This window comes from Chelonia mydas, chromosome 10, assembly GCF_015237465.2.
Source record: "Chelonia mydas isolate rCheMyd1 chromosome 10, rCheMyd1.pri.v2, whole genome shotgun sequence".
Taxonomy (NCBI): domain Eukaryota; kingdom Metazoa; phylum Chordata; order Testudines; family Cheloniidae; genus Chelonia; species Chelonia mydas.
In genome coordinates, this window is record NC_051250.2 from 43,307,955 (window position 1) to 43,333,305 (window position 25,351).

At 42.5% G+C, this 25,351-nt stretch overlaps 1 protein-coding gene across 21 annotated transcripts in view; it reads left to right on the forward strand.

The window, feature by feature from the left end:
- Positions 1-25,351, forward strand: part of MYO9A (myosin IXA) — a 457,919-nt gene that overhangs the window by 272,417 nt on the left and 160,151 nt on the right. For all 21 annotated transcript variants that reach the window (XM_043524473.1, XM_043524485.1, XM_043524478.1 and 18 more), the window contains one exon: positions 24,718-24,834. In XM_043524473.1, the coding sequence (XP_043380408.1) occupies positions 24,718-24,834 (117 nt within the window). The remainder of the gene's footprint in view (positions 1-24,717; positions 24,835-25,351) is intronic.

Here is a 25,351-nt window from a genome sequence, read left to right on the forward strand (position 1 = left end):
AATATCTATTGTGAGTAGATACAGATGGTACTGTTTGAGAATCAGGCATGTTGGGTCTCCATGTGACTTAAAAGATTGCTGTTGGCGTGGACTTCTTCCACCATTTCATAAACATACAGCTACGGGTAGCATAAAATCCCTCCTTTACCTGTAAAAGGTTAAGAAGCTCAGATAACCTGGTTGGCACTTGACCAAAAGGACCAATAAGGGGAGAAGATACTTTCAGATCTGTGGGGGAAGGTTTTTGTTGTGTGCTTTTGTTGTTCTCTCTGGAGACAGAGAGAGACCAAGCAAGTAATCCAGCTCCTACTGAAGGATACTTCTAAAATTACAGAAATAGTAAGTATAGCAAGGAAATGCGTTAGAGTATCTTTTGTTTTAGCTTGTGAATTTTCCCTATGCTAAGAGGAAGGTTAATTCCTGGTTTTTTCAAAAAGAAAAGGAGTACTTGTGGCACCTTAGAGACTAACCAATTTATTTGAGCATAAGCTTTCGTGAGCTACAGCTCACTTCATTGGATGCATACTGTGGAAACTGCAGAAGACATTATATACACAGAGACCATGAAACAATACCTCCTCCCACCCCACTCTCCTGCTGGTAATAGCTTATCTAAAGTGATCACTCTCCTTACAATGTGTATGATAATCAAGTTGGGCCATTTCCAGCACAAATCCAGGTTTTCTCATCGTGCACATTGTGGGGAGAGTGGTCGCTTTGGATGGGCTGCCACCAGCAGGAGAGCGAGTCCGTGCGTGTATGGGGGTGGGGGGGTGAGAAAACCTGGATCTGCGCTGGAAATGGCCCACCTTGATTATCATGCACATTGTAGGGAGAACACGATCCATCGTCTACAGCCAAGCTCTGCGATACAACCGCATTTGCTCCAACCCCTCAGACAGAGACAAACACCTACAAGATCTCTATCAAGCATTCTTACAACTACAATACCCACCTGCAGAAGTGAAGAAACAGATTGATAGAGCCAGAAGAGCTCCCAGAAGTCACCTACTACAGGACAGGCCTAACAAAGAAAATAACAGCGCCACTAGCCGTCACCTTCAGCCCCCAACTAAAACCCCTCCAACTCATTATTAAGGATCTACAACCTATCCTGAAGGATGACCCAACACTCTCACAAATCTTGGGAGACAGGCCAGTCTTTGCCTACAGACAGCCCCCCAACCTGAAGCAAATACTCACCAACAACCACATACCACACAAGAGAACCACTAACCCAAGAACCTATCCTTGCAACAAAGCCCGTTGCCAACTGTTCCCACATTTATTCAGGGGACACCATCACAGGGCCTAATCACATCAGCCACACTATCAGAGGCTCGTTCACCTGCACATCCACCAATGTGATATATGCGATCATGTGCCAGCAATGCCCCTCTGCCATGTACATTGGTCAAACTGGACAGTCTCTACGTAAAAGAATAAATGGACACAAATTAGATGGCAAGAATTATAACATTCATAAACCAGTCGGAGAACACTTCAATCTCTCAGGTCACTCAATTACAGACATGAAGGTCGCTATCTTACAACAAAAAAACTTGAAATCCAGACTCCAGCGAGAAACTGCTGAATTGGAATTCATTTGCAAATTGGATACTATTAATTTAGGCTTAAATAGAGACTGGGAGTGGCTAAGTCATTATGCAAGGTAGCCTATTTCCCCTTGTTTTTTCCTATTCCCCCCCCCCCCCCAGACGTTCTGGTTAAACTTGGATTTATGGTGGAAATGGCCCACCTTGATTATCATACACATTGTAAGGAGAGTGGTCAGTTTGGATGAGCTATTACCAGCAGGAGAGTGAGTTTGTGTGTGTGGGGGGGTGCGGGGGGTGAGAAAACCTGGATTTGTGCTGGAAATGGCCCACCTTGATTATCATGCACATTGTGGGGAGAGTGGTCACTTTGGATGGGCTATTACCAGCAGGAGAGTGAGTGTGTGTGTGTGTGTGTGTGTTTTGGGGGGGGGGAGTGAGAAAACCTGGATTTGTGCTGGAAATGGCCCACCTTGATTTTCATATACATTGTAAGGAGACTGGTCATTTTGGATAAGCTATTACCAGCAGGAGAGTGAGTTTGTGTGTGTGGTTTTTGGGAAAAAAAAAGGCGGGGGGGTGAGAAAACCTGGATTTGTGCTGGAAGTGGCCCAACTTGATTATCATACACATTGTAAAGAGAGTGGTCGCTTTGGATGGGCTATTGCCAGCGGGAGAGTGAGTTGGGGGGGGGGACGGGACCTGGATTTGTGCTGGAGATGGCCCAACTTGATTATCATGCACATTGTAAGGAGAGTGATCACTTTAGATAAGCTATTACCAGCAGGAGAGTGGGGTGGGAGGAGGTATTGTTTCATGGTCTCTGTGTATATAATGTCTTCTGCAGTTTCCACAGTATGCATCCGATGAAGTGAGCTGTAGCTCACGAAAGCTTATGCTCAAATAAAAATTGGTTAGTCTCTAAGGTGCCACAAGTACTCCTTTTCTTTTTGCGAATACAGACTAACACGGCTGTTACTCTGAAACCTCTCCCTACAATGTGCATGATAATCAAGGTGGGCCATTTCCAGCGCAGATCCAGGTTTTCTCACCCCCCCACCCCCATACATGCACGGACTTGCTCTCCTGCTGGTGGCAGCCCATCCAAAGCGACCACTCTCCCCACAATGTGCACGATGAGAAAACCTGGATTTGTGCTGGAAATGGCCCAGCTTGATTATCATACACATTGTAAGGAGAGTGATCACTTTAGATAAGCTATTACCAGCAGGAGAGTGGGGTGGGAGGAGATATTGTTTCATGGTCTCTGTGTATATAATGTCTTCTGCAGTTTCCACAGTATGCATCCAATGAAGTGAGCTGTAGCTCACGAAAGCTTATGCTCAAATAAAAATTGGTTAGTCTCTAAGGTGCCACAAGTACTCCTTTTCTTTTTGCGAATACAGACTAACACGACTGTTACTCTGAATCCTGGTTTTTTGTAACTTTAAAGTTTTGCCTAGAGGGGAATCCTCTGTGTTTTTAAATCTTATTACCCTGTAAAATTACCTTCCATCCTGATTTTACAGAGGTGTTTCTTTTACTTTTTTTTCTTTATAATAAAAGTTCAGTTTTTAAGAATCTGATTTGGGTTTTTAGTGTCCTAAAAACCCACGGGTCTGGTCTGTGCTCACCTTGTTTACTCTCAAGCTTCCCCACGAAAGGGGGTGAAGGGGCCTGGGGGGATATTTTGGGGAAACAGGAATGCTAAGTAGTCCTTTTCCTAAATCTTTGTCTAACTCACTTGGTGGTGGCAGCACTACTGTTCCAAGGACAAGGAAGAATTTGTGCCTTGGGGAAGTTTTTAACCTAAGCTGGTAGAGATAAGCTTAGGGGGGTCTTTCATGCGGCTCCCACATCTGTACCCTAGAGTTCAGAGTGGGGAGGGAACCCTGACACACCACATAGATGAAAGAGAGATGGAGAATCAGAGGGGACACTGGAAAGGGAGGTACAAGGCACAGGGAAAGGTAGTTTCAGACTTTGCAGATCAAGCAGTATAAAAACATTAAAGTTATTACCGTATATACTTGTTCATTAGCCCGTTTGTTTATAAGCCGACCCCCCAAGATGGATAGGTTAAAAATAGTAAAAACTGTATGACCCTTTCATAAGCCGACCCTATATTTCAGGGGTTGGCAAACTTTGGCACCCAGTGCCACTTCCCGCAGTTCCCATTGGCTGGGAACGGCAAACCGCGGCCACAGGGAACTGAGGGGCTCCATGCCTGCAGACACTCCAGGTAAACAAAATGACAATGTATTAGATATTCAATTCAATGATTTCATAGAGTTTAAAATCCTCAAATTTTGGTGTAAACCCATTTATAAGCCGACCCCCGCTCTTTGATGCGTCATTTTTTTACCAAAAATATTTTGCTTATGAACGAGTATATACAGTAATTTTATAACTGGAATAGCAATAAAAAGGAGTCACGCTGACAATAACTATACCCAGTCTTCTTCCAGCAACTGCTAGTGCTCTAAAGTAACAATGATTTTTCCACATATCTTTCAAAATCTACAAAATACAAATAAGTGTTTGAAAAGATAATGAAAATCAACATTTTTGTCCGTTCCTTAAAATTACTAGTTGGATAGTACCTCACTGCCCCCTAGTTTAGCTAGAGATTCAGGGAAGGTGTATGGCTACTTCGTGTACTAATAAGCTAATAATGCAAAGCAGTTAACTCACTCCAAGGTCTTAATTTTTTGCATGAGATGCATTGTTTATAGATAAGTTAGAAGAAGAAAACCTTAAAAAAAGAATCTTTTGTGTGAAACATACTATGCTCAAATAAATTTTAGTCTCTAAGGTGCCACAAGTACTCCTATTCTTTTAGCATTTCTCAGTGGACTTAGAAACAAGCTACCTGATCTTTGTTGCAACAATGTTCTGATGTTTGTCATTCTTTTTTGCCTTCTTCAGTGGTCCTTTTAAAGGGGGGTTAAATTTTTTTTAATGTTCATGATGAATTTTAAATATAAAAGTACAGCCAGCAAAGGGCATAATATCTAATGCTCCATTGTACTGAATAGAGCTGTCTTTGGGAAAGTAAGAATGAATACAAGATTCTAATGTAATTGTAAGATAAAGTACGAGTATGGAAAATTACATCATGCTTATTAAGTCTAAATATGATATAATATAATACTCAGTGTTGCCAAGACAGGGATTAAGCTACAGTCTGGTATCCTGCAGTAGTACTTTTCTCTGGGTGTTAAGCCAGTGTTTAAAAAACTAAGCCAGCCTGTCTCAGCCTATGGTCTGTGACCCAAAGGGGAACCACTAGAGCTGCTGAATCTGTCTCACCACAGGACATGTCTGTGAATGTAAACCAGACACACAGTGTATTAGGTAACAAATAGAATGCTAGAAAAACAGCAAGAAACCATAATTCTCTGTGCACATTCGCTCACACAGACAAAACCCGGGACCACTGAATAGGTCTTAACTATTAATGTTACAAAGGAGTAAAGTGCTGGTCTGAAACCTATAGATTCACACTGAAAGAGAAGGATTTATTTCCCATACAAACAGTTCTAGTGACAAGCATATTACAACGCTCTGTTTCTCAGATCCAACTATCTTGAATGAAAGATTCTCTCAGGCCTGGTAAACATGCAGCCAATGTACAATCAGGATTTTTGTGTGCACCCTACCATAATTTATTAATGTCCTCTTCCCTCTCAGCTCTCATTACTGTTCTGCCTAGCAACAAGGTTCTTGCTGCATCTTTAGCTCTATTTCATCTACCTTTCTTTGATGTCTTTGGAAGTTCCTGCCCAGGATAAGAGAGAGATGCAATCAAAAGTTAGTTAATTTCAAGCACTAGTTTTCCTGTCCATCCTGGTGCAAGGACAGTCCTAATCAGCCCCACAAAATTCCCTTCCTAGTATGCCAGGGAGCAGCAGTAGGAGGCCTTAATTAGGGTTAGTGCAGAGGGAGTCCATTTCTCCCACACCAGAGTAACAGCAGCACCATCTTCACCCACCTAGGCACTATAGCAATATGATGATACATGTTTTGAAAGGTCCATTTTTATTTTTTTAATTTCATAATCTCCCTTTAAAGTATCTAATTTAAGCAGATTAATTGTATACACACACACTTTACAACAGGCTGAATATTCAAGATTGTCACGGACGTGTCTGGCCTTGTTCTTGTGGACTTGACTCCTTCATGAGACAGAAGACTGGTTCATTATGGGAGTTTGATGTGCTCTCTCTTCTGCCTGTTCCAGTGTCAGATGAGGTATATCAGTAGTGGTAAAGCATCTCTGTGCACTGATTGATTGATTCCATTTCAGTATAATAGATAATGAAATTAGTTTTTGCAGACCAGAAACTGATTAGCTTTGTCATTCACTCATATGTACAGTGATGTCTTTTAGAAATAGGAAGAACACTGACTTACCCAGTGAATTTAAATAATAGAACTATAACAAGCGTATATCAACTTTAAAATGTAAGCGGAACTACAGAAGCATTTAAAGGAATCTTTACTGAACAATTTAGATAAATGCCAGTGGGAAAGTGCTAATAGGTATTAGAATGTGCTCTTTCTCTGACCTCATCCTTGAAGAGGACACCTATACTGTAGCATGTACAAATGTATGGAAGAAGCTGAATTTCTCTTAAGAGGATTTACGGGAAACATGATAGGAATTTAAAACTGGCATCAAATTAAAAGAAAAATCAAGTAACCTATTTATAATCCAAAGATGTTTGCTCATTAGATTTCTACATAATACTGCGGCTAGTTGTCTCCAGCTTCTCAAAGGAGGAGATATTACAGCTTGTTATAATGGGAGCAGTTTGAATTTACTGAGAGTAATATCCCTTAGATGCATGAATAGACATTGCCGATCTCTGGTGTTTTGTGCACTGCTCTTTCTAATAGTAATTCAAATGAATTCCTTGAACACTACACTGAAAATGTATCTTATACTTTTTTTAAAAGGGGGCGGGGAGGGCACTGTAAAGCCCTATTTTGATATTTGAGTGTTAAGGGATTTCCTGAGGGGAGAGAATCCTAGTGGTTTGTGTGCTTGTGCTTCCACTGTTGAGTATTTCATTAGAAGTACCTTCCATCCTTGTATAGAAATTATAGGAAGTAAATCAAAGGCATTGTGGCAGAAGGGGATATTTTCCTTCTTCCTGTGTTCCTATCTGATTTCCTGAAGGGAATAGAAATCTCCATTTCTGCTGTACTCAAACAGAATATGTAAATTAACTTTGGGGGAGTAGTTAGGTTATTTAGAGAGCACAGTTTTAGAGTGCACTGTGTTTATATAAACCATTCAGATTCCAGAAAGCTGTTTTTCGAGCAGTCATGGAACTTCTGTTTTCTTATGAAATTGTATGAAATACTGAACTGAAGAGAAAGCATGAGGTTTTTTGTTTTCTTCCTGGAGGGAAGGGAAATGAGTGTGTGTGCGCGCACACACAGGCTTATTGGTTTAAACTGTCAAACAGTGTTTCAGAAACTCATAGGTGAATTCTGCAGCCAAATGGTTGGATCATTCAAGATAATAATGCTAATTCATATTTTCACAAATCAATGCTAGGAGACTGAATATAGAAATTTGAGGAGGAGACATTTGTATAGGCCTGACTCCTTGCACATCCAGAGTTCCCATTGTGGTCAGTGGGGAAGTTTGTATGTGTACAGAATGTAGGATCAGCCCAAAGCTTTAGCTGCTGTGGGCATATGCCACAGATGAAGTTATTAGAAATAACAGAGGAATAATTAATCAAGTAAAGGGGATTCTCAGGAAGAGGAGAATATTAGTAAACACTGAAAAATATTTCTAACTTGATGGGCAGTGTGCAGTTGGATATCAGAAATACAAATTCTCTCATCTCTCTTATACCTCCATTTAAAGTCTCTGTTTTCAAGCACTTTTCACATTCTGCTAAATTTGCAGGGGAAAGTTCTTTCTTACCCCCCTGTCCCTTTCTGTCCAATGCTGAAAATTGGGGGAAAGTTTAGTAAAATTCTTTGTCCATCTAAATTATTATGAGTTATTTCATAACTACACCTGCCAGGTGGCGGGGAATGGGAGAATATAAAATAATAACTCAATTCTGTATATGTGCAGTCCACCACTTACTCTACAGATTTTAGTGTTCATAATGGCCCTGATTCAGCAAAGCAGTTAAACACATGCTTTACTTAAAGTGCATGCTTAAGCCCCTCCTTGTTCAGTAAAGTAAGTGCTTAAGAATCAGGGTAAAAAAATCTAACATATCTATATACAAGGTAAATTGTCTCTTGTAAATTGCATTTTATGAGAGGCTTCCATAGTTTGGCAGTAATGGGGTACCCCTCTCTCCATACAAGTAGGTGCTCAGATACCATCATGATGGGTTGCAATTCTAAGAACCCAGATAGATACAGGCACATGAACTGCTCTGTAGCTGGAGTTTGGATCCAAGATGGCCCTCTCTCAGCCACAGTGTTCTTAGCTAAGCTCTTTGGTTTAGTGAAGATTATATTTTAATGTCTCTCCCCCTCCCCCCATACATACACACACACATCTAAGGAGTGGAACCGCCTCTCTTTAGGAGATTACAATTAGGATAAAAAAAATAGAAAGTTCCGGTTCCTATAGAATTCTGACTCTGTCCTGGGTTTGACAATGGGTTGCCAAGTTACCCCTGCCTAGCAGCATGAGTGGGGTCAAAGAAAGTGGCTTATACCTCAGTCTCATTTGTATGCTGAGGATCAAATTTCGATATCTCCTCAGACATACAGATTTGCTGCCTGCTCCCTGTCCCTTTCCACTCGTAGGCTTGGTCTACACTACAAAGTTAGGTCAGTGTACATTACCTTGCATTGACCTATTTGCGCATGTGTCTATCCTGAAATTCGTGTTTAGCCGACAGAAATGACCAGTTATGGTGACACAGTAAAACCACTTCCTCAAACAGCGTGGCGCCATGGTTGATGCAGTGCAAGTGGAGACACTGTATGATCTGAGGCCTGATCTACCTTGGGGCAGGGGTGTTGATCTAAGATACCCAACTTCAGCTACATGAATAACAGCTTCTCGCTCCGGTAGAGTACCAGAGTTGACGGGAGAGCGCTGGGCGGTTGATTTATCCTGTCTAGAGTAGACTAGACGCGATAAATCGACCCCCGCTGGATCGATCGCTGCCCGTTGATCCAGCAGGTAATGTAGACAAGCCTAACAAGAGTCTACCCTAACAGACCTCAAGCAGCTGGCCCACAGCACCCCATTTTCTATGACAGTGACTGCTCTGGTTTCAATCTGCCCCCTGTCCAAGGGTCAAAGAGACCAGAAGCCCCCCATCCCTAAAATCCTTCCGTTTAGTTTTGAAACACCTTTTTCCTGATTGCCCAGCTTGGCAAGCACGCCTACTAGTGCTCCCTTATAGTGTGTAACTGCCCAACCAACCATGCCAGCTCCACACACTAAACGTGCTCCTGCCTTGAGTGGACAGGAGGTGTTGGATCTCTTGGGTCTGTGAGGAGAAGAGGCTGTGCAAGCATAGCTATGGAGCAGCCATAGAAATGTGGGCATTTACGAACAGATTGCATGGGGGATGCAGGCAAAGGGGTACAACAGGGATCAGCAGGAGTGCTGCATGAAAGTGAAGAAACTTCAGGCATGCAACCAGGCCCAAGGTCAGGACAATCAATCTGGTTTCAAGCCACAGACCTGTTGCTTTTACCATGGGCTGCATGCCATACTGGGCGGTGACCCCACCAGCACCCACTAAATCTGTATTTAATCACCATTATATAAGTGGTCTGGTTGTTCAGAGGTGCAGGATCACTCCAGCTCCCATTGTCATCAATGAGACTGCCCCTCAGGAAATTTTGGTCTTAATTTTTATTAAGCCTTACTGAGGTTATGGAACAGCCTCCAGTACAAGAGCACCCCAATCCAAATTGGGCCCTTTGGGCACTGGCATAATATAAATATTTACTAATACTAAGGTTCTGTTCACTTTTCAGTACTCACAATATATAGCCATACTGAGGTCCTGTTGTCACTATGCATGATACCCTGTTGCTCTTTAATCTTCAAAATAAATAGTTGCATGAACTCCCCCCACACAAACACCTCATTTGTCAAGCTTATTTTTCCCATCGTGAGTTGGAAAAACTTCTAGATTCTTTTTTATCTTAAGACTTGACATACAGTAAGCTGTTTCTCATGTATTGAGTTAGTAAACAATAGAAGCACTGAATCTAATAGGGCTAACAGACTGCACACTTGGAAACTTTTTTCTCCCAGTAGATCATGTGAAAATATCTATAAAAGGTTAGCTGGGCTTCTGCCAAGAAGGCAGGTCACTGAGTAAGAGCTCTGAGAATGCTGTTGTTTTAAATGGCATTTCAGCAACAATGATGCTGTTTGAAATGGCACTTGAGGGGGAGAAAACCGAATCAGCAGGATGAAAAGCAAGGGTTTCTTTCAGATATGAGGGCGTCCCTCACTGCTCATCTTGCAAAATCATCTGTGTACAGAAGCAGGGTTGCAGATTTTATAAAATGCCATGTGTGGCAACAAAGGAGGTCTGAATGTCTGAGAGCAGAACTGAATTGAAAGATTGGACCTTCATTTTATTTAGCAAGAGAATGTATTTAACAAGCATGTTTTCCTCCCATGGTTTTCCTCTTTGGCTTTATTTATGGCCCGGGAAAGAAGTTATATTTAGCAACAGACCGTTTACTTAATTCCCCACTGAGAACCCCCTGCTTCTGACAACACTTACTACATGACTGGGGGCGGGGCGGGGCGGGGCTGCAGCCTGAGTCCTGCTGCCCCAGGTGGGGAAAGAGGGGGCTGCAGCCTGAACCCTGCCACCCTGGCTGAGGGTGGGGCTCGGGCTTCAGCTCCGGGTCCCAGCAAATCTAATGCTGGTCCTGGTGACCCCATTAAAATGGAGTCATGACCCACTTCGGGGTCTCGACCCACAGTTTGAGAACTGCTGCATTAGAGTTATAAGAATGTGTTTAATGTTTAGACTTTATGAAATGCTTGTAAATTGCTGTATGCATTAATCTCACTTATAATATCTGTATCTCTTTGTCATGGGATAGATGTACTCTGTTGCAGGATGCTGGGTTGTGAGGAAGCAAATTGGAGGGTTGACTACTCAAATGGCCTAATAGCTATCGTTGTTACAGCTGCCCCTGCTCTCAGGGCAGCACGGCCTAGTGGCTGGACCCCTCAGGGCTGTCGTTGGGCAGTCATGTGCACCCTACAATGCCCACACCTAGCAGTAGGTGCAGGGCTTGTAGGAGGTCCCAGGCCCATCCCCCTCCACTGAGTCCTAACCCAGGCCCCTGTGAAACCAGTAGTCCTGGTTTCAGGTTCAGTTTCCCATTTCAACCTTCACTTTCCCTTGGCCACTTCCTACCTTTAATTCCTGCTCAGTCAGTTCCCTTGGGAGTAGTGACCTCCCGCTCCACTCATTCTCCACAGTCAAGGGGAGTTCTAGCTTGGATTCTGCATCTTCAGCCTTTGCAGTCTGGAGCTCCAGGAGCTCTCTGATAGGAACCTGCAGCATATATCTGCTCTCCTCCTCAGCCAGACTGAGCTGGGCTGCACCCTTTTATATCCTGTTTCCAATTAGAGTATGCCCAGCAGCAGCGAAGGGGCATGGCCTGTTCAGCCCACAGTAGGTGATCAATCCCAGTGGGCCAGTGCAGGGTAGATACACCCTGTCACACCCATGCTATAAAGTAATATTTAAATTTGTGCTCTGAAACTGTAAACCCCCACAGTCAGGAGAGAAGCATTACGAAGTGTAAAATACTAGTTTGCCACAGCAAGTGTTATCTCCTGACCAACAAAAGGCCCATGAACACCAGACAACCATTGTGGAACATTAGAGGACAATAGACTTTGATTGCTCCACCACCACATATGCATGAAGAGAAGATTTGTATGAAGATTTGTCCCATCAGCTTGAACTCTGGGGGAAGGGAATAAAAATTTCTGGTAGGAAGAAACTGGATCTCTGTGCTGTTTGGACTTGGAGGGAGCAAGATTTCTAAACATCAGCAGGAGATCCCCAAGGCTTGGCCTGCGTTAATCCTAAAGGATTTATAAAGCTTGCATATTACAGCAGCTTCTGTTACCTTTTGGAACCAAAGACTGTAACTCATTTGTGTGTGTATATTTACTTGCTTTAACCTTGTAAAAAACACTTTTTTCTTAGTTAATACATCTTTACTTAATTTTTTATAAGATTAACTACTAGCATTATATTTGGTGTAAGATCTAAGGTACAATTGACCTGGGATAAGTGACTAGTCCTTTGAGACTGGGAGTAACCAGAATGTTGTTGTAATTTTTGGCGTAAGGGACTATCTGTTACACAGGCACGCAAGATAGACCGGAGTGCCCCAGGGGACTGTCTGTGGCTGCATGGTTAAGCTGTTATAGTGTCTCAGGAGTTCACACTTGATACGTGGGTTGTTGAAGTGTAAGTATAGAACTGACAACCAGTTTGGGGTTTGTGTCCTGCTTCTAAACAGCCTGCCCTGAGGTTGGTACTCTTGCTCCTGAGCCACTCCAGGCAACGTGGCAGTATTGATATCAGTGGAGCTCAGTACAAGGATTTACCTGAGCTCATCTCATTTCAGAGTAAGGGCCAGAATCTGGAAAGTTAAGGAGATATCAGCAGTTAGTGCTATTATAGAAGAGGAAGTGTCAGTTTTGTTTGAGCAAAAGATACTCATATACAAGTTCAAATATAAGCCAGAATGTTACTGTTTACAATTGAGGGAGAATTTATGACAGCATGATGGCACAGGTGAAAGCTGAGGTTAAAAAAAACAAAACAAACAAACGAGCTTGCTTCCCTAGTCTGTTTCTAAAAGTTACTGAATACAGACCAGGTACTTTCTGGGGCATATTCACACATTCAGGTGTAGATTAATGGAGACAAGACTCTTATGGAAATATGGGAATCCACTTTTTTGGCATTCAAAGGAGTAAAATTTAAGAGACTAAATTGCTGCGTGAAATAGTCTATCTCTTTGGGTAGATTTACAAAAGGAGTGTTGGAAGGGTGAGAAAAAGCTGGGTATTTGACTAGGAAGTTATCAGGGATTTAGAGGGGATGTTGTAAGGCTCCTGTAACCTTGCTTCCAAATAGATTTGACTTCTTATAATATTACGCATGAAACCCTATGTTAAAGGAATATGAAGGTTGCAAAGTCAAGCACTCAAAAGTTAGGAAATGTCAGATTTCAGGTTACTTGTGCAGTCTTAATTTGGCCCCCTTGTTCATATATATTGTTGGTCTCTAATTACATGTTTATGTAGTATATTTCCCCCAGAACCCTTGTCTCATTCAGTGAATAGAAGGGGTGGTATGAAGTTAATGAACAGGTATGCAAAATTTTGTTTTATCCTCATTGGTCTACGTGTAGTCTTAGGCCTTATTTACTGTACACCATTCAAACCCTGCTCTGAAGACCGACTTATTAATTTCCACATGGGCTTTTCTATCACATGGTTGTTATTATTGAGTGTCACAAACATTAATTTATCATATAGAACTCTGGTGGGGTGAGGGAATGGTGTTATCACCAATTACAGATGAGGGCAGAGGAAGAGATTAAGGGCTTGTCTATACAGTGGGGTTACATGCTGTACAGGGATGTGATTTCTAAAGCTTGAGTTGCATGTTAATTGGTCCATATAGATCCTGCTAGTGCACACTACAGGTTCCCTAATGGTCTTAAAATAGCACTGTTTCAGACAGCACAACATTAAAACTCATCATTAGGGTCTATGTGGACCAATTAATGCACAACACATTAGTGCACTTTAGAAATCACACCCCTATTGGTGCATTACCCCACTATGCATACAAGCCCTTAGGTCAGAAGAAACCACTAATTTTGGATGCCTAATTTGAGATGCCTAGGACCTTATTTTTCAGAGTACTTAGCATTATATAGCAGATTATATATTCAAGCTGTGAGTTCTCAGTCATTCCGCAGTTTAGGCCCCAGGGACTCAAGTTGGGCACCCAGAAAATGAGGAACACACAATTAATGACCGCTTCTGAAAAGTATGGTTTAAGTGACTTGCTTAGCATCATATATGAACTCTGTGGCAGAGGCAGGGATAGAATCTAGTTCTCCAGGGCAGAGTTCAACTGTCTTTACCATGAGATCCTTTCTCTTCCTGCAGTTCCCTGCTTCGTTCATTACCCATCTCTCAACTTCTGCAGCAATGAGACAGGGATCCTACAGACAAGTCTCTTTCGTTATACAACCCTTATTCATCCCCACATCAGGTCAATCTGTGCACTGAATGAGGCAGAGGCTCTGTGGAAAAAATAGGTGGTCATGTAATTAAATACTGTATCATAACATTGCGTATGCCATCTCAATTATGATGTTTCCTGTTTAATGCTTGACTTTTCCACATTAATATTCTTTTAACATAGTTTTTTATGTGTACAATTTCCTAATTTAAAAAAAAAGACTGAAAAAAAAAATTTCATCTGTAGCTAGATCTGCAACTGCTAGCAGCAAATATCTCTAACAGTTGGTGATGGAATGTTGGATGGGCAGGGCTCTGAGTTACTACAGAGCATTGTTTCCCAGGTGTCTGGCTGGTGGGTCTTCCCCACATGCTCAGGGTCTAACTGATTGCCATATTTGGGGTTAGGAAGAAATTTCCCCCCAGGTCAGATGGGCAGAGACCTAGGGGTTTTTTCACCTCCCTCTGCAGCATGGGGCACAGATTGCTTGCAGGTTTAAACTAGTGTGAATGGTGAATTCTGTGCAACTTGAAGTCTTTAAATCATGATTTGTGGTCTTCAGTAACTCAGCCAGAGGTTAAGGGGTCTATTACAGGAGTGGGTGGGTGAAGTGCAGGAGTTCAGACTAGATGATCATGATGGTCCCTTCTGACCTTAAAGTCTGAGTTTTTGAGCTTCATATTGACATCTACCTGGATCATCAGCAGGGTTGGAACATTAGATCCACCATACAGACTTCTTCCATGTCCACTAATACAGTAGCTGATAGCAATAGCAGATTATCATACTCTGTGTGGGCCAGCACTAAAGGATGATGGGACATTGTGCCAGTGGGTTTCACAAATATTTGCTAACAGCAGAGGTATGGTGAGATTCGGGAATCTTGGGTTCCATTCCAGGCTCTGGAGGGGAGTGTGCCCTATTGGGCACAGACTCATCTGCTCATTTTCCCCAAACTTGACCCCTTATGCTCCCTCCTCTTCAACTTGTCCCTGTCCCAGTCCTATCTCTTCTCTATCTCTGGCTCCTTGTCTCAGTCCCATTCTCCTTGCTTACTTAGTCCCAATTTCTTATGGCTAACTTCTTGTCCAATCTGCATTCCCCCCTCCCCCGCCCACTGGCTCTAAGTTTCCTTCCATGGCACCCTCATCTAGTTTCTAGTTCATCTCCTTGTCCTCCCATTTCCCTTGTCCAGCCAGTCCCAGTCTCCACCTCGCCCTCCAGCTTCTTTTCCAATCTGTGTCCCGCCCCCAGCCAATTGGATCCCAGTCCCTGCCTCTTCCATTGCCACCAGAACCATCCTCCCTACCCCCCAGCTTTGAGTCTCCTTCCCCAGCCACTTCCAGTCATCCCCCTCAAACTCCTTGTCACAGTTTCTCTTCTCCTCTGCCACCCACCATTCCCAGTCTTATCAGACTCAGCCCAATCTACTACTTTCCCTCGCCCATGATTTGGCTCCTGTCTTCTCTTCATTCAGATTGGATAGCCACCTACTCTCAGATCCAGTGCCTGCTCCAGCCCGAAGCATTTGGGAACAGTCTGTACAGGGATCTCCAGCTTCATCTGTGTAGCCATAGGCTGGAGTCATGCTCGGACTCAGTCACTCTGCGGGGGATTGTGCATGTACAGCTCAGCTGCTCTGTGGGGATGGCACGTGTTGTCTGGTCAGGATTAGAAGCTTTGAGAGGCTTGAGCTTGCTCAGTTAGGACAGAGTCTTCTAAGATTTTAAGTATTAAGCTCTAGCAAGTCTCTACTGAGCATGTGTGAATCACAATTGTTCAGAAGCTTATAACTTGGCCAAAATTGGGTACTTTTTTTTCTAGAATGGAAAAGGAATATCCCTCACACAAAGGCCACCCCTCTGCCAAATTTCAAATCCCTGCTCCAAACTATGGCGGTACTAGAGCATTTCAAAGAACACTCAAGAGTTTAACATGGGCAAAACAATGTATTTTTCCCTAGCCTCATTCTCAGAAACAAGTAGACTGTTTGGGCTGAAATTTTCAAAAGAAACAAGTCCAAACCCTTCAGCCTGAGGGAGACACCTATCATGAAAAATTTGAGCCCAAATGGTTAGTTTGGCAACATTTATAAGCAACTAAAAACAAGGTCTTATCATGGGATGTGTTGGGCAACCTTAATAAGTACTACCAGCCCTGCCAGTAATAAAAAAAATTTTTCTCCACAAAGTTAGTCTTTAAATGTAGGAAACCTATTGATTAAAGCATGTCTCTTTAGCATGTCTCATGAATCACTGAATTACAATGTGTTTAATCTACACTGCTTTTTGAATCAGTAAGCAGTTGCTATGCTTTCTTGATCCCAGAAGGATTGCTTTGGCACTGTATGTACTATTTTCATTTTACTAATTTATTTTTTTACATAGTTTTCTAAGTGACATTACATTACACATTTTGTGTAGGAATCCCATAGCAAGACATCCAAAACAGACAAGAGACTGTGGATTATAGAAGCTGACTCATAACATGAAGCAGAACTTTTTTTAATGAAACATTCACTGGCAGACTCAAACAGAATTGCCTGTTTTGGTGGATGCATTAACCTCAAATAAAGAAGCTAGGTTAAGAACCCAATAAGAGTCCATTTGTTTTTGTGCAAGGGAGAGTGGTAGCTGCAAGCAGAGTTCTTTGGTTTTCCGGTTGTGGGTTTGAGAAAAGTGGCAAAGAGATGTGATGGAGTTAAAGACTGGCAGAAACATTTGTCCTCAAGCAACAGGGCTAAAAATCAGTTAAATGAAGGGAAAAGAGAGAACTTGGGCAACAAGCCATGCACAAATAATATCCTCTGCATGTAACATACAGCATTGTCCTGTAACACACAACCCTTCATGCACGCACCCTCACCTTGTCACATTAGTTCATTTATCAAGGGGTATGATTGTTAGAACTTCCATATTGTAAATGTGTTTCTCTTTTAGATAATTAAAACATGCCATTCGCTGTAATATCAAGGCACTGTATTAATCTAGATGTGAACATGTACCCCATCCTTTGGATATCACAAAGGTAGTTACTTTCTCTAGTCTATGCATGTCTGTAGCGCAGAGAAACCAATCTTTTGTGTCATTAGCAACATTCATTTGCACCACCAATTTAAATGGAATCATGTCAGGGAGAAGTTCAGTTATTAATTCAGCTAGAAAAGAATGTTGAAATTTGTAATGCCTGTAGTCAAAGATTGCTTAAGAATGTGGAGTCAATAGGAATTAAGTATATGCTTCAACTTAAGTATGTATTTTAAATGCTTTACTTCATGGGGAAGGACTTACACACTTTGTTCGCTGCTTTCCAGAATAGGAGGCCTATAATTGTAATGAGACAAACCTAAATGTGACACATAACTTGTGTAGTTGAAATGAAGAACTTCTTCTGACTCATTGAACTTCCTTGACTCTGCCATCCTTTGATTATGTTGTTACCCCTAATACGTAAATGGCTGTGATGAATAGATTAAAAACAATAATAGGACTGGCAAAAGGTCATGAATTGTAGTACAGTTTTACTTTTAGTCCTTCTGGATTTCAGAGACCTTGTGGAGTATAACGGAATCTTTTATCTGTCTCCACTGTAGCATATAGTAATGCATTGAGAACATCTGACATTAATAAGTGATAAAGTAAAAAAAAGAAATGGAAACTTGTTCTCCAAGCAAATTTCAAAAATCCTGTAGGCAAATCTTGTTTAATCACACTGCTCAAAGAGCAGCAACAATCTTTCCTTCTTTTAAATAAAAGCCTCATTATATTATATAGTTTGCTATCTAATTATGGGGAAGAGGGAAAGTTTGTTCTAAATGGCATTACTCTCTTTACATGAACTGAATGAAATTGAGTGAGGTATTATGCATTAGGACTGATCCCAAAGGCAGTTATGTAAACAAAGAGCCTGATTCATAAAAAATGTACTCATTTCTATTCTGATACTTTTGAGCCTGTACTGTATCTAAGAGTTAAAGTGCTTTCTCTCATATTGCAAGCCACTTGAGATTTTCCTGTTAAAAAAGCTACCGCTGTGTGATGTACCCATACGGGTCACGACCACAGTTAGTAATCCATCTGCGTTTGTTGTGGTTCTCCCTCTTTTGACACTTGATTCATTTTTCATATACAGTGGGGAAAACTGAAATGGAAAGAGGAGTGTGTATGGGAAAACAAAACAATGGCTCTAAAATGGAAGACTTTCCTAGCGAAGTTATGAGGCCTAGTAGATTTAAGTCAGAGGTTCTCCACTAAGAGGTTGGTTATCCTTCTAAAGACTCACAGGACATATCTTCCATAAAATTTAGAAATAGCTGTAACTTCAGTACTAAGGGGCAAATATATGGCCACATCCCATTTTTATGTAAAATATATGCAGTTCTTTCTAATAGACTTGTGTGCATGTGTGTGTCTACAGACAAAAGTAACCTCTATTCCAAAAATTGGCAGTGGAGCCTGTAAATTACATCATTTACAGCTATTTGTCTTCCCGCTACAGGACTTCCTTTACCCATGCATCATCGATGCTCTGTAGGAGGGCGTCCCTCTGTCTGCTTTATCCTCGGCATACTTTAGAAAAGTTTGTAGGAACTTTTCTTCAATCTCTTGCATCTCACAAGGCCCACAGAGGACAAATCAGAAATTTCTGCAAAACCCCAGCCTCTACCTTCTTCTATGAGAAATATATATGGCCAAATCTGCTCTCATTTACACCAGTACAAATCTAATGTAACTGCATTGCTGTCAATGGAGTTATTCTTGATTTAAGACAGTATAATTGAGAACAAAATTTGTCTGATAAGGAGCAATAAAATTGAAAATGAAATCCTTGTTTCATTTTCCACTAACACATTTTCTGACATATTTACACTTGTCAGTGCCAGGAGCTTTCTACCAGTTCACTTATAAACCGGTAGAACCCAAGGCTCCTAGAAATTCAGGTAGAAAACTTCATGATCTAGGTCCACAAATTATTTTATGTTGCCTAGGTCCTAGAAGTTAGCAAAGAGGCAGTACTCTCCTATGTGCCTGCTAAGCTGCACTGTAACAGGGCTAATCTTGGGAGAAAAGGAGCAGCCTTCTTGTGCCCTTTCTCTACTCCCTTTTCACGGGACTTAGGTACCATGGCTGTGGTGGGGTTACTGCATACTTAACTATGCCATTATTAGGTTTGCCAGGAAGGGAAAAAGTGGGCGAAGGAAGAGGAGTTGTTCTGTGCACCTCATATGGCCTGCACTAGGAGGAAACTTCACCTTTCATAACATCACACTGTAAAATAGACAGGGCTGAAGTAAGGCTACTCCAGAACAAATCCTTATAACAGTAAGAAATGTTATCACATCTTGGTCACCAGCTCTGATTTCCTCCATCAATTTGTCTTGGGTGGGGCATGATACGATGTAGTTCAGCATTAGGGAATTGGCTTGCAACGTTAGCAGATTCAATAAAATGAGGCAAAGACAGGGTTACCAAAATCTATCTCGAAAACACTTAAATATGTTTAAATATTTCTGAGTAATGTTTGGAAAATGCACGGCCAAAAAAAAAAAAGGTACAAAACTGAATTTTCAGGAAAGAGTATACACTTTGCTTAGAAAATGTAAAGCTCTGTTTATAAGATTCTTGATAAACTAACTGTTAAACCAGTCAGGTTCCAAAACAAATATTAAACTACTGGATTTAGTTAGAAGCATAGAAAGAGCTGTTCTTCAGTACAACAAATTTCCTTCACTTTCATTGCTTGTATTTTTTTTGTCGCACACAAAGTTTTTGGAAATGAGCAATCATTTGTTTTGGCATTGGCAAGTCATTCTTTTTTTTTTTCTTTGACATTTTATAACTTTATTTTGTTTGCTTATCAGAGAGTTGTGGTATATTGCCGTTTAGCAAAAGATAGCCAAGGCAGGGTTAGTTACTTTCGGCATTGTACAGACTCACTCATTTGTGTGTTTGGGGCCATCCTCAGATTTACCCATTTTGAGTATGTGGAGGTGATGTTCTTGGTTTCATAAATGCCATCTGGTGCGTGAGAGAGAGGCCCTGGCTGACTGCAAGTAAGAGTTCACAGTTGGCCCAAGAGCACATGGCTGTGGTGAAAGAAGTTGGTTTAAAGTACTCAAGGAAAAAAGAGGCAGCTTCCATTGAAACAGTAGTGAAAATCCAGTGATCCCACACTGATCTTTTTTCTTCTTTTGATTACTGCCTTGGTGAAATGAGGCCTCTCTTGTAATGCACCCTGGCTGGAGTTGGGTTGAGTGAGGGTGAGTTTTTATCCTTGAAAACTTTTTGGATATAGATCTCCATGTAGAGAACAGGAGGAAGGTAGGAAGGATGACATGGACAAAGAGTAAATTCTTTGAATAACTTATCTCTCCTATCTGTTAAATTGAGAGAGAAGTTTCATTGCCTGCTTGAAAAGAAATATACCCCACTTATACTCAGTGCTGTATTCTGAAAGTTCACTCGGTGTGAAGCATTGCAGTGCTGTGTATAATCGCTGGCAATTACGGTTGTAGTTTAAGGCTTTTGATTAAAATGGGTGTTTCTGAATCTCCTGCTGTGAGAGACTATCTCCATCACCAGAAGGGCTTGATATTCTTTCTTACTTGCACCATAGCTAAAAACAGCTCTGAGTTAATGCCACAGTCACCAATCGCTTCATAACATTTTAAGTAATTAACATATACAGCAGCCTTTGTATAAATGGCAAGGTAATAATTCAAGCCAGGGAATGGTAAACTGAGGGCCAAAATAGCTTCAGCAGGTTGTTAATTTCAGTAGGACCTCAAAGTATGAATTATCAGCTCCTTTCCTGCCCAGTACCTAAGTATCTGTTTCAGACAGCATATGTTTTTGGAAAAAACAAACTGCATATTGATATCTTAGTTCTTTCTTGCTTTTTAACCATTGTCAGTCAAATGAAATCTCTTGCGACGCAGATGAAAGAGCATAGAATCATAGAATATCAGGGTTGGAAGGGACCCCAGAAGGTCATCTAGTCCAACCCCCTGCTCGAAGCAGGACCAATTCCCAGTTAAATCATCCCAGCCAGGGCTTTGTCAAGCCTGACCTTAAAAACCTCTAAGGAAGGAGATTCTACCACCTCCCTAGGTAACGCATTCCAGTGTTTCACCACCCTCTTAGTGAAAAAGTTTTTCCTAATATCCAATCTAAACCTCCCCCATTGCAACTTGAGACCATTACTCCTCGTTCTGTCATCTGCTACCATTGAGAACAGTCTAGAGCCATCCTCTTTGGAACCCCCTTTCAGGTAGTTGAAAGCAGCTATCAAATCCCCCCTCATTCTTCTCTTCTGCAGACTAAACAATCCCAGCTCCCTCAGCCTCTCCTCATAAGTCATGTGCTCTAGACCCCTAATCATTTTTATTGCCCTTCGCTGGACTCTCTCCAATTTATCCACATCCTTCTTGTAGTGTGGGGCACAAAACTGGACACAGTACTCCAGATGAGGCCTCACCAGTGTCGAATAGAGGGGAACGATCACGTCCCTCGATCTGCTGGCTATGCCCCTACTTATACATCCCAAAATGCCATTGGTCTTCTTGGCAACAAGGGCACACTGCTGACTCATATCCAGCTTCTCGTCCACTGTCACCCCTAGGTCCTTTTCCGCAGAACTGCTGCCTAGCCATTCGGTCCCTAGTCTGTAGCGGTGCATTGGATTCTTCCATCCTAAGTGCAGGACGCTGCACTTATCCTTATTGAACCTCATCAGATTTCTTTTGGCCCAATCCTCCAATTTGTCTAGGTCCTTCTGTATCCTATCCCTCCCCTCCAGCGTATCTACCACCCCTCCCAGTTTAGTATCATCCGCAAATTTGCTGAGAGTGCAATCCACACCATCCTCCGGATCATTTATGAAGATATTGAACAAAACCGGCCCCAGGACCGACCCCTGGGGCACTCCACTTGACACCGGCTGCCAGCTAGACATGGAGCCATTGATCACTACCCGTTGAGCCCGACAATCTAGCCAGCTTTCTACCCACCTTATAGTGCATTCATCCAGCCCATACTTCCTTAACTTGCTGACAAGAATACTGTGGGAGACCGTGTCAAAAGCTTTGCTAAAGTCAAGAAACAATACATCCACTGCTTTCCCTTCATCCACAGAACCAGTAATCTCATCATAAAAGGCGATTAGATTAGTCAGGCATGACCTTCCCTTGGTGAATCCATGCTGACTGTTCCTGATCACTTTCCTCTCATGTAAGTGCTTCAGGATTGATTCTTTGAGGACCTGCTCCATGATTTTTCCAGGGACTGAGGTGAGGCTGACTGGCCTGTAGTTCCCAGGATCCTCCTTCTTCCCTTTTTTAAAGATTGGCACTACATTAGCCTTTTTCCAGTCATCCGGGACTTCCCCCGTTCGCCACGAGTTTTCAAAGATAATGGCCAAGGGCTCTGCAATCACAGCCGCCAATTCCTTCAGCACTCTCGGATGCAACTCGTCCGGCCCTATGGACTTGTGCACGTCCAGCTTTTCTAAATAGTCCCTAACCACCTCTATCTCCACAGAGGGCTGGCCATCTCTTCCCCATTTTGTGATGCCCAGCGCAGCAGTCTGGGAGCTGACCTTGTTAGTGAAAACAGAGGCAAAAAAAGCATTGAGTACATTAGCTTTTTCCACATCCTCTGTCACTAGGTTGCCTCCCTCATTCAGTAAGGGGCCCACGCTTTCCTTGGCTTTCTTCTTGTTGCCAACATACCTGAAGAAACCCTTCTTGTTACTCTTGACATCTCTTGCTAGCTGCAGCTCCAGGTGCGATTTGGCCCTCCTGATATCTTTCCTACATGCCCGAGCAATATTTTTATACTCTTCCCTGGTCATATGTCCAACCTTCCACTTCTTGTAAGCTTCTTTTTTATGTTTAAGATCCGCTAGGATTTCACCATTAAGCCAAGCTGGTCGCCTGCCATATTTACTATTCTTTAGACTCATCGGGATGGTTTGTCCCTGTAACCTCAACAGGGATTCCTTGAAATACAGCCAGCTCTCCTGGACTCCCTTCCCCTTCATGTTAGTCCCCCAGGGGATCCTGGCCATCTGTTCCCTGAGGGAGTCGAAGTCTGCTTTCCTGAAGTCCAGGGTCCGTATCCTGCTGCTTACCTTTCTTCCCTGCGTCAGGATCCTGAACTCAACCAACTCATGGTCACTGCCTCCCAGATTCCCATCCACTTTTGCTTCCCCCACTAATTCTACCCGGTTTGTGAGCAGCAGGTCAAGAAAAGCGCCCCCCCTAGTTGGCTCCCCTAGCACTTGCACCAGGAAATTGTCCCCTACGCTTTCCAAAAACTTCCTGGATTGTCTATGCACCGCTGTATTGCTCTCCCAGCAGATATCAGGAAAATTAAAGTCACCCATGAGAATCAGGGCATGCGATCTAGTAGCTTCCGTGAGTTGCTGGAAGAAAGCCTCATCCACCTCATCCACCTCATCCGGTGGTCTATAGCAGACTCCCACCACTACATCACTCTTGTTGCACACACTTCTAAACTTAATCCAGAGACACTCAGGTTTTTCCACAGTTTCGTACCGGAGCTCTGAGCAGTCATACTGCTCCCTTACATACAGTGCTACTCCCCCACCTTTTCTGCCCTGCCTGTCCTTCCTGAACAGTTTATAATCATCCATGACTGTACTCCAGTCATGTGAGTTATCCCACCAAGTCTCTGTTATTCCAATCACGTCATAGTTCCTTGACATCACCAGGACCTCCAGTTCTCCCTGCTTGTTTCCAAGGCTTTGTGCATTTGTATATAAGCACTTGAGATAACCTGTTGATCGCCCCTCATTCCCAGTATGAGGCAGGAGCCCTCCCCTCACAGACATTCCTGCCTGTGCTTCCTCCCGGTATCCCGCTTTCCCACTTACCTCAGGGCTTTGGTCTCCTTCCCCCGGTGAACCTAGTTTAAAGCCCTCCTCACTAGGTTAGCCAGCCTGCTGGCAAAGATGCTCTTCCCTCTCTTCGTAAGATGGAACCCGTCTCTGCCCAGCACTCCTCCTTCATGGAACACCATCCCATGGTCAAAGAATCCAAAGCCTTCTCTCATCACGACTTGGATGGCATTTCTAAAAAAGTATTATTCTTTATTCTGTGATGGCTGTTTGAAGAGCAGTAAATCTGCATATGGCTATGTCTACTCTGCAGGCCAATGTTGGTAGCATGTAGAGTATGTATAACTAGATGCCGCAGTGAAAAGCAAAGCCCTGTGTCCACACTGGCTCCCCACTGCTGGAGTCTCTCCCAGTGGTGGGGAAAGGCTTCTGCAGCAGGGAGGCAGCGGGATGCAACAGGGCTAAAAATAGCAATGTAGATGGGGGAGGCAGTGCTTGGGCTGTAGAGAGCCATGTAGGGTATATACTTGGGTAGATACTCATAGGCTTCAGGCATGTCTTTACTCACCTGAGCAGTACCTCACCATCTATGCTGTTTGTAGCTGTGCTAGCAGTGCTAACCGTGTATGTACTTTACATACCACCACAAGAAGTATGCAGTGTAGATGGACCTTATAAGTGTGATTTGCAACTCCCGGGGTTGGAGCCAGCAGGTTTTAGGTATTCAGGAAGCTGAGTGATTCCATAGAGGCTCAGATCTCATCTGTGTCATTTATTGTATTCTATGGGCTGGACTCCTGCATCATCCACCAGAGTAAAACCAGCCAAATTCAGGCGGAATAGTTCAGGCTTGGTTGAATAGACTGGTAATGAAGACAAATCACTAAGTGCTTCAGGAGCAGTGGAGCATATAATGAAGATAAAAGTTTTCTCTAAACTAAAGACGGATGTTGGACACACAACTTCTTTATTATTACGTAAACCAGTTTTAATGCAGGTAATTAATTATTTCTAATCCTTATTTTCATTTTTTCTAGGCTGTGACTGTGCGGAATTCCATGGCTAAATCACTGTACAGCGCCCTGTTTGATTGGATAGTTTTTCGAATTAATCATGCACTTTTGAATACAAAGGATGTGGAGGAAAGCACCAAGGTAACACCTGGATTCTCCTGCCAGCTTGTCAGGTTGAAAACTTCCTCTTGTAAAATGTGTAATTTCAGGGTAAAACATTACCCAAACAATTGATGGCAAGTTGCCTGGCAAAGGGAGTAAGAGTTTCCTTGTGCAGCATTACCATTAACATTTTAAGAATGAGCACATAATTTTGATTTTTTTAAAAGTGATGTTTTGTGAGTCGGGGCGGATCTTAACCTGTCATGAATTGTGTCGAGAATTGTAGGCCTTGAAGTGACTTGTGATTGGGAGAGGTTTTGTATTGGACACAAAAAGACACATGTGCCCCTGAAAAGGCATGCCAATCTCCATGTATTTAAAAGAATGTTAATGCAGAATGTTAGCAACCTACACTGTTGAGAAGAAAATCAGACGAGGCTAGATGTGTGAATACTACTTGAAGGCATTATTAATGTGGTTGCTCTACTTTATTGATTTAAAGAACAGTACACAAATATTTTCTTCTGCCCTAAAGAGGCCCCGACTCTTGAATATT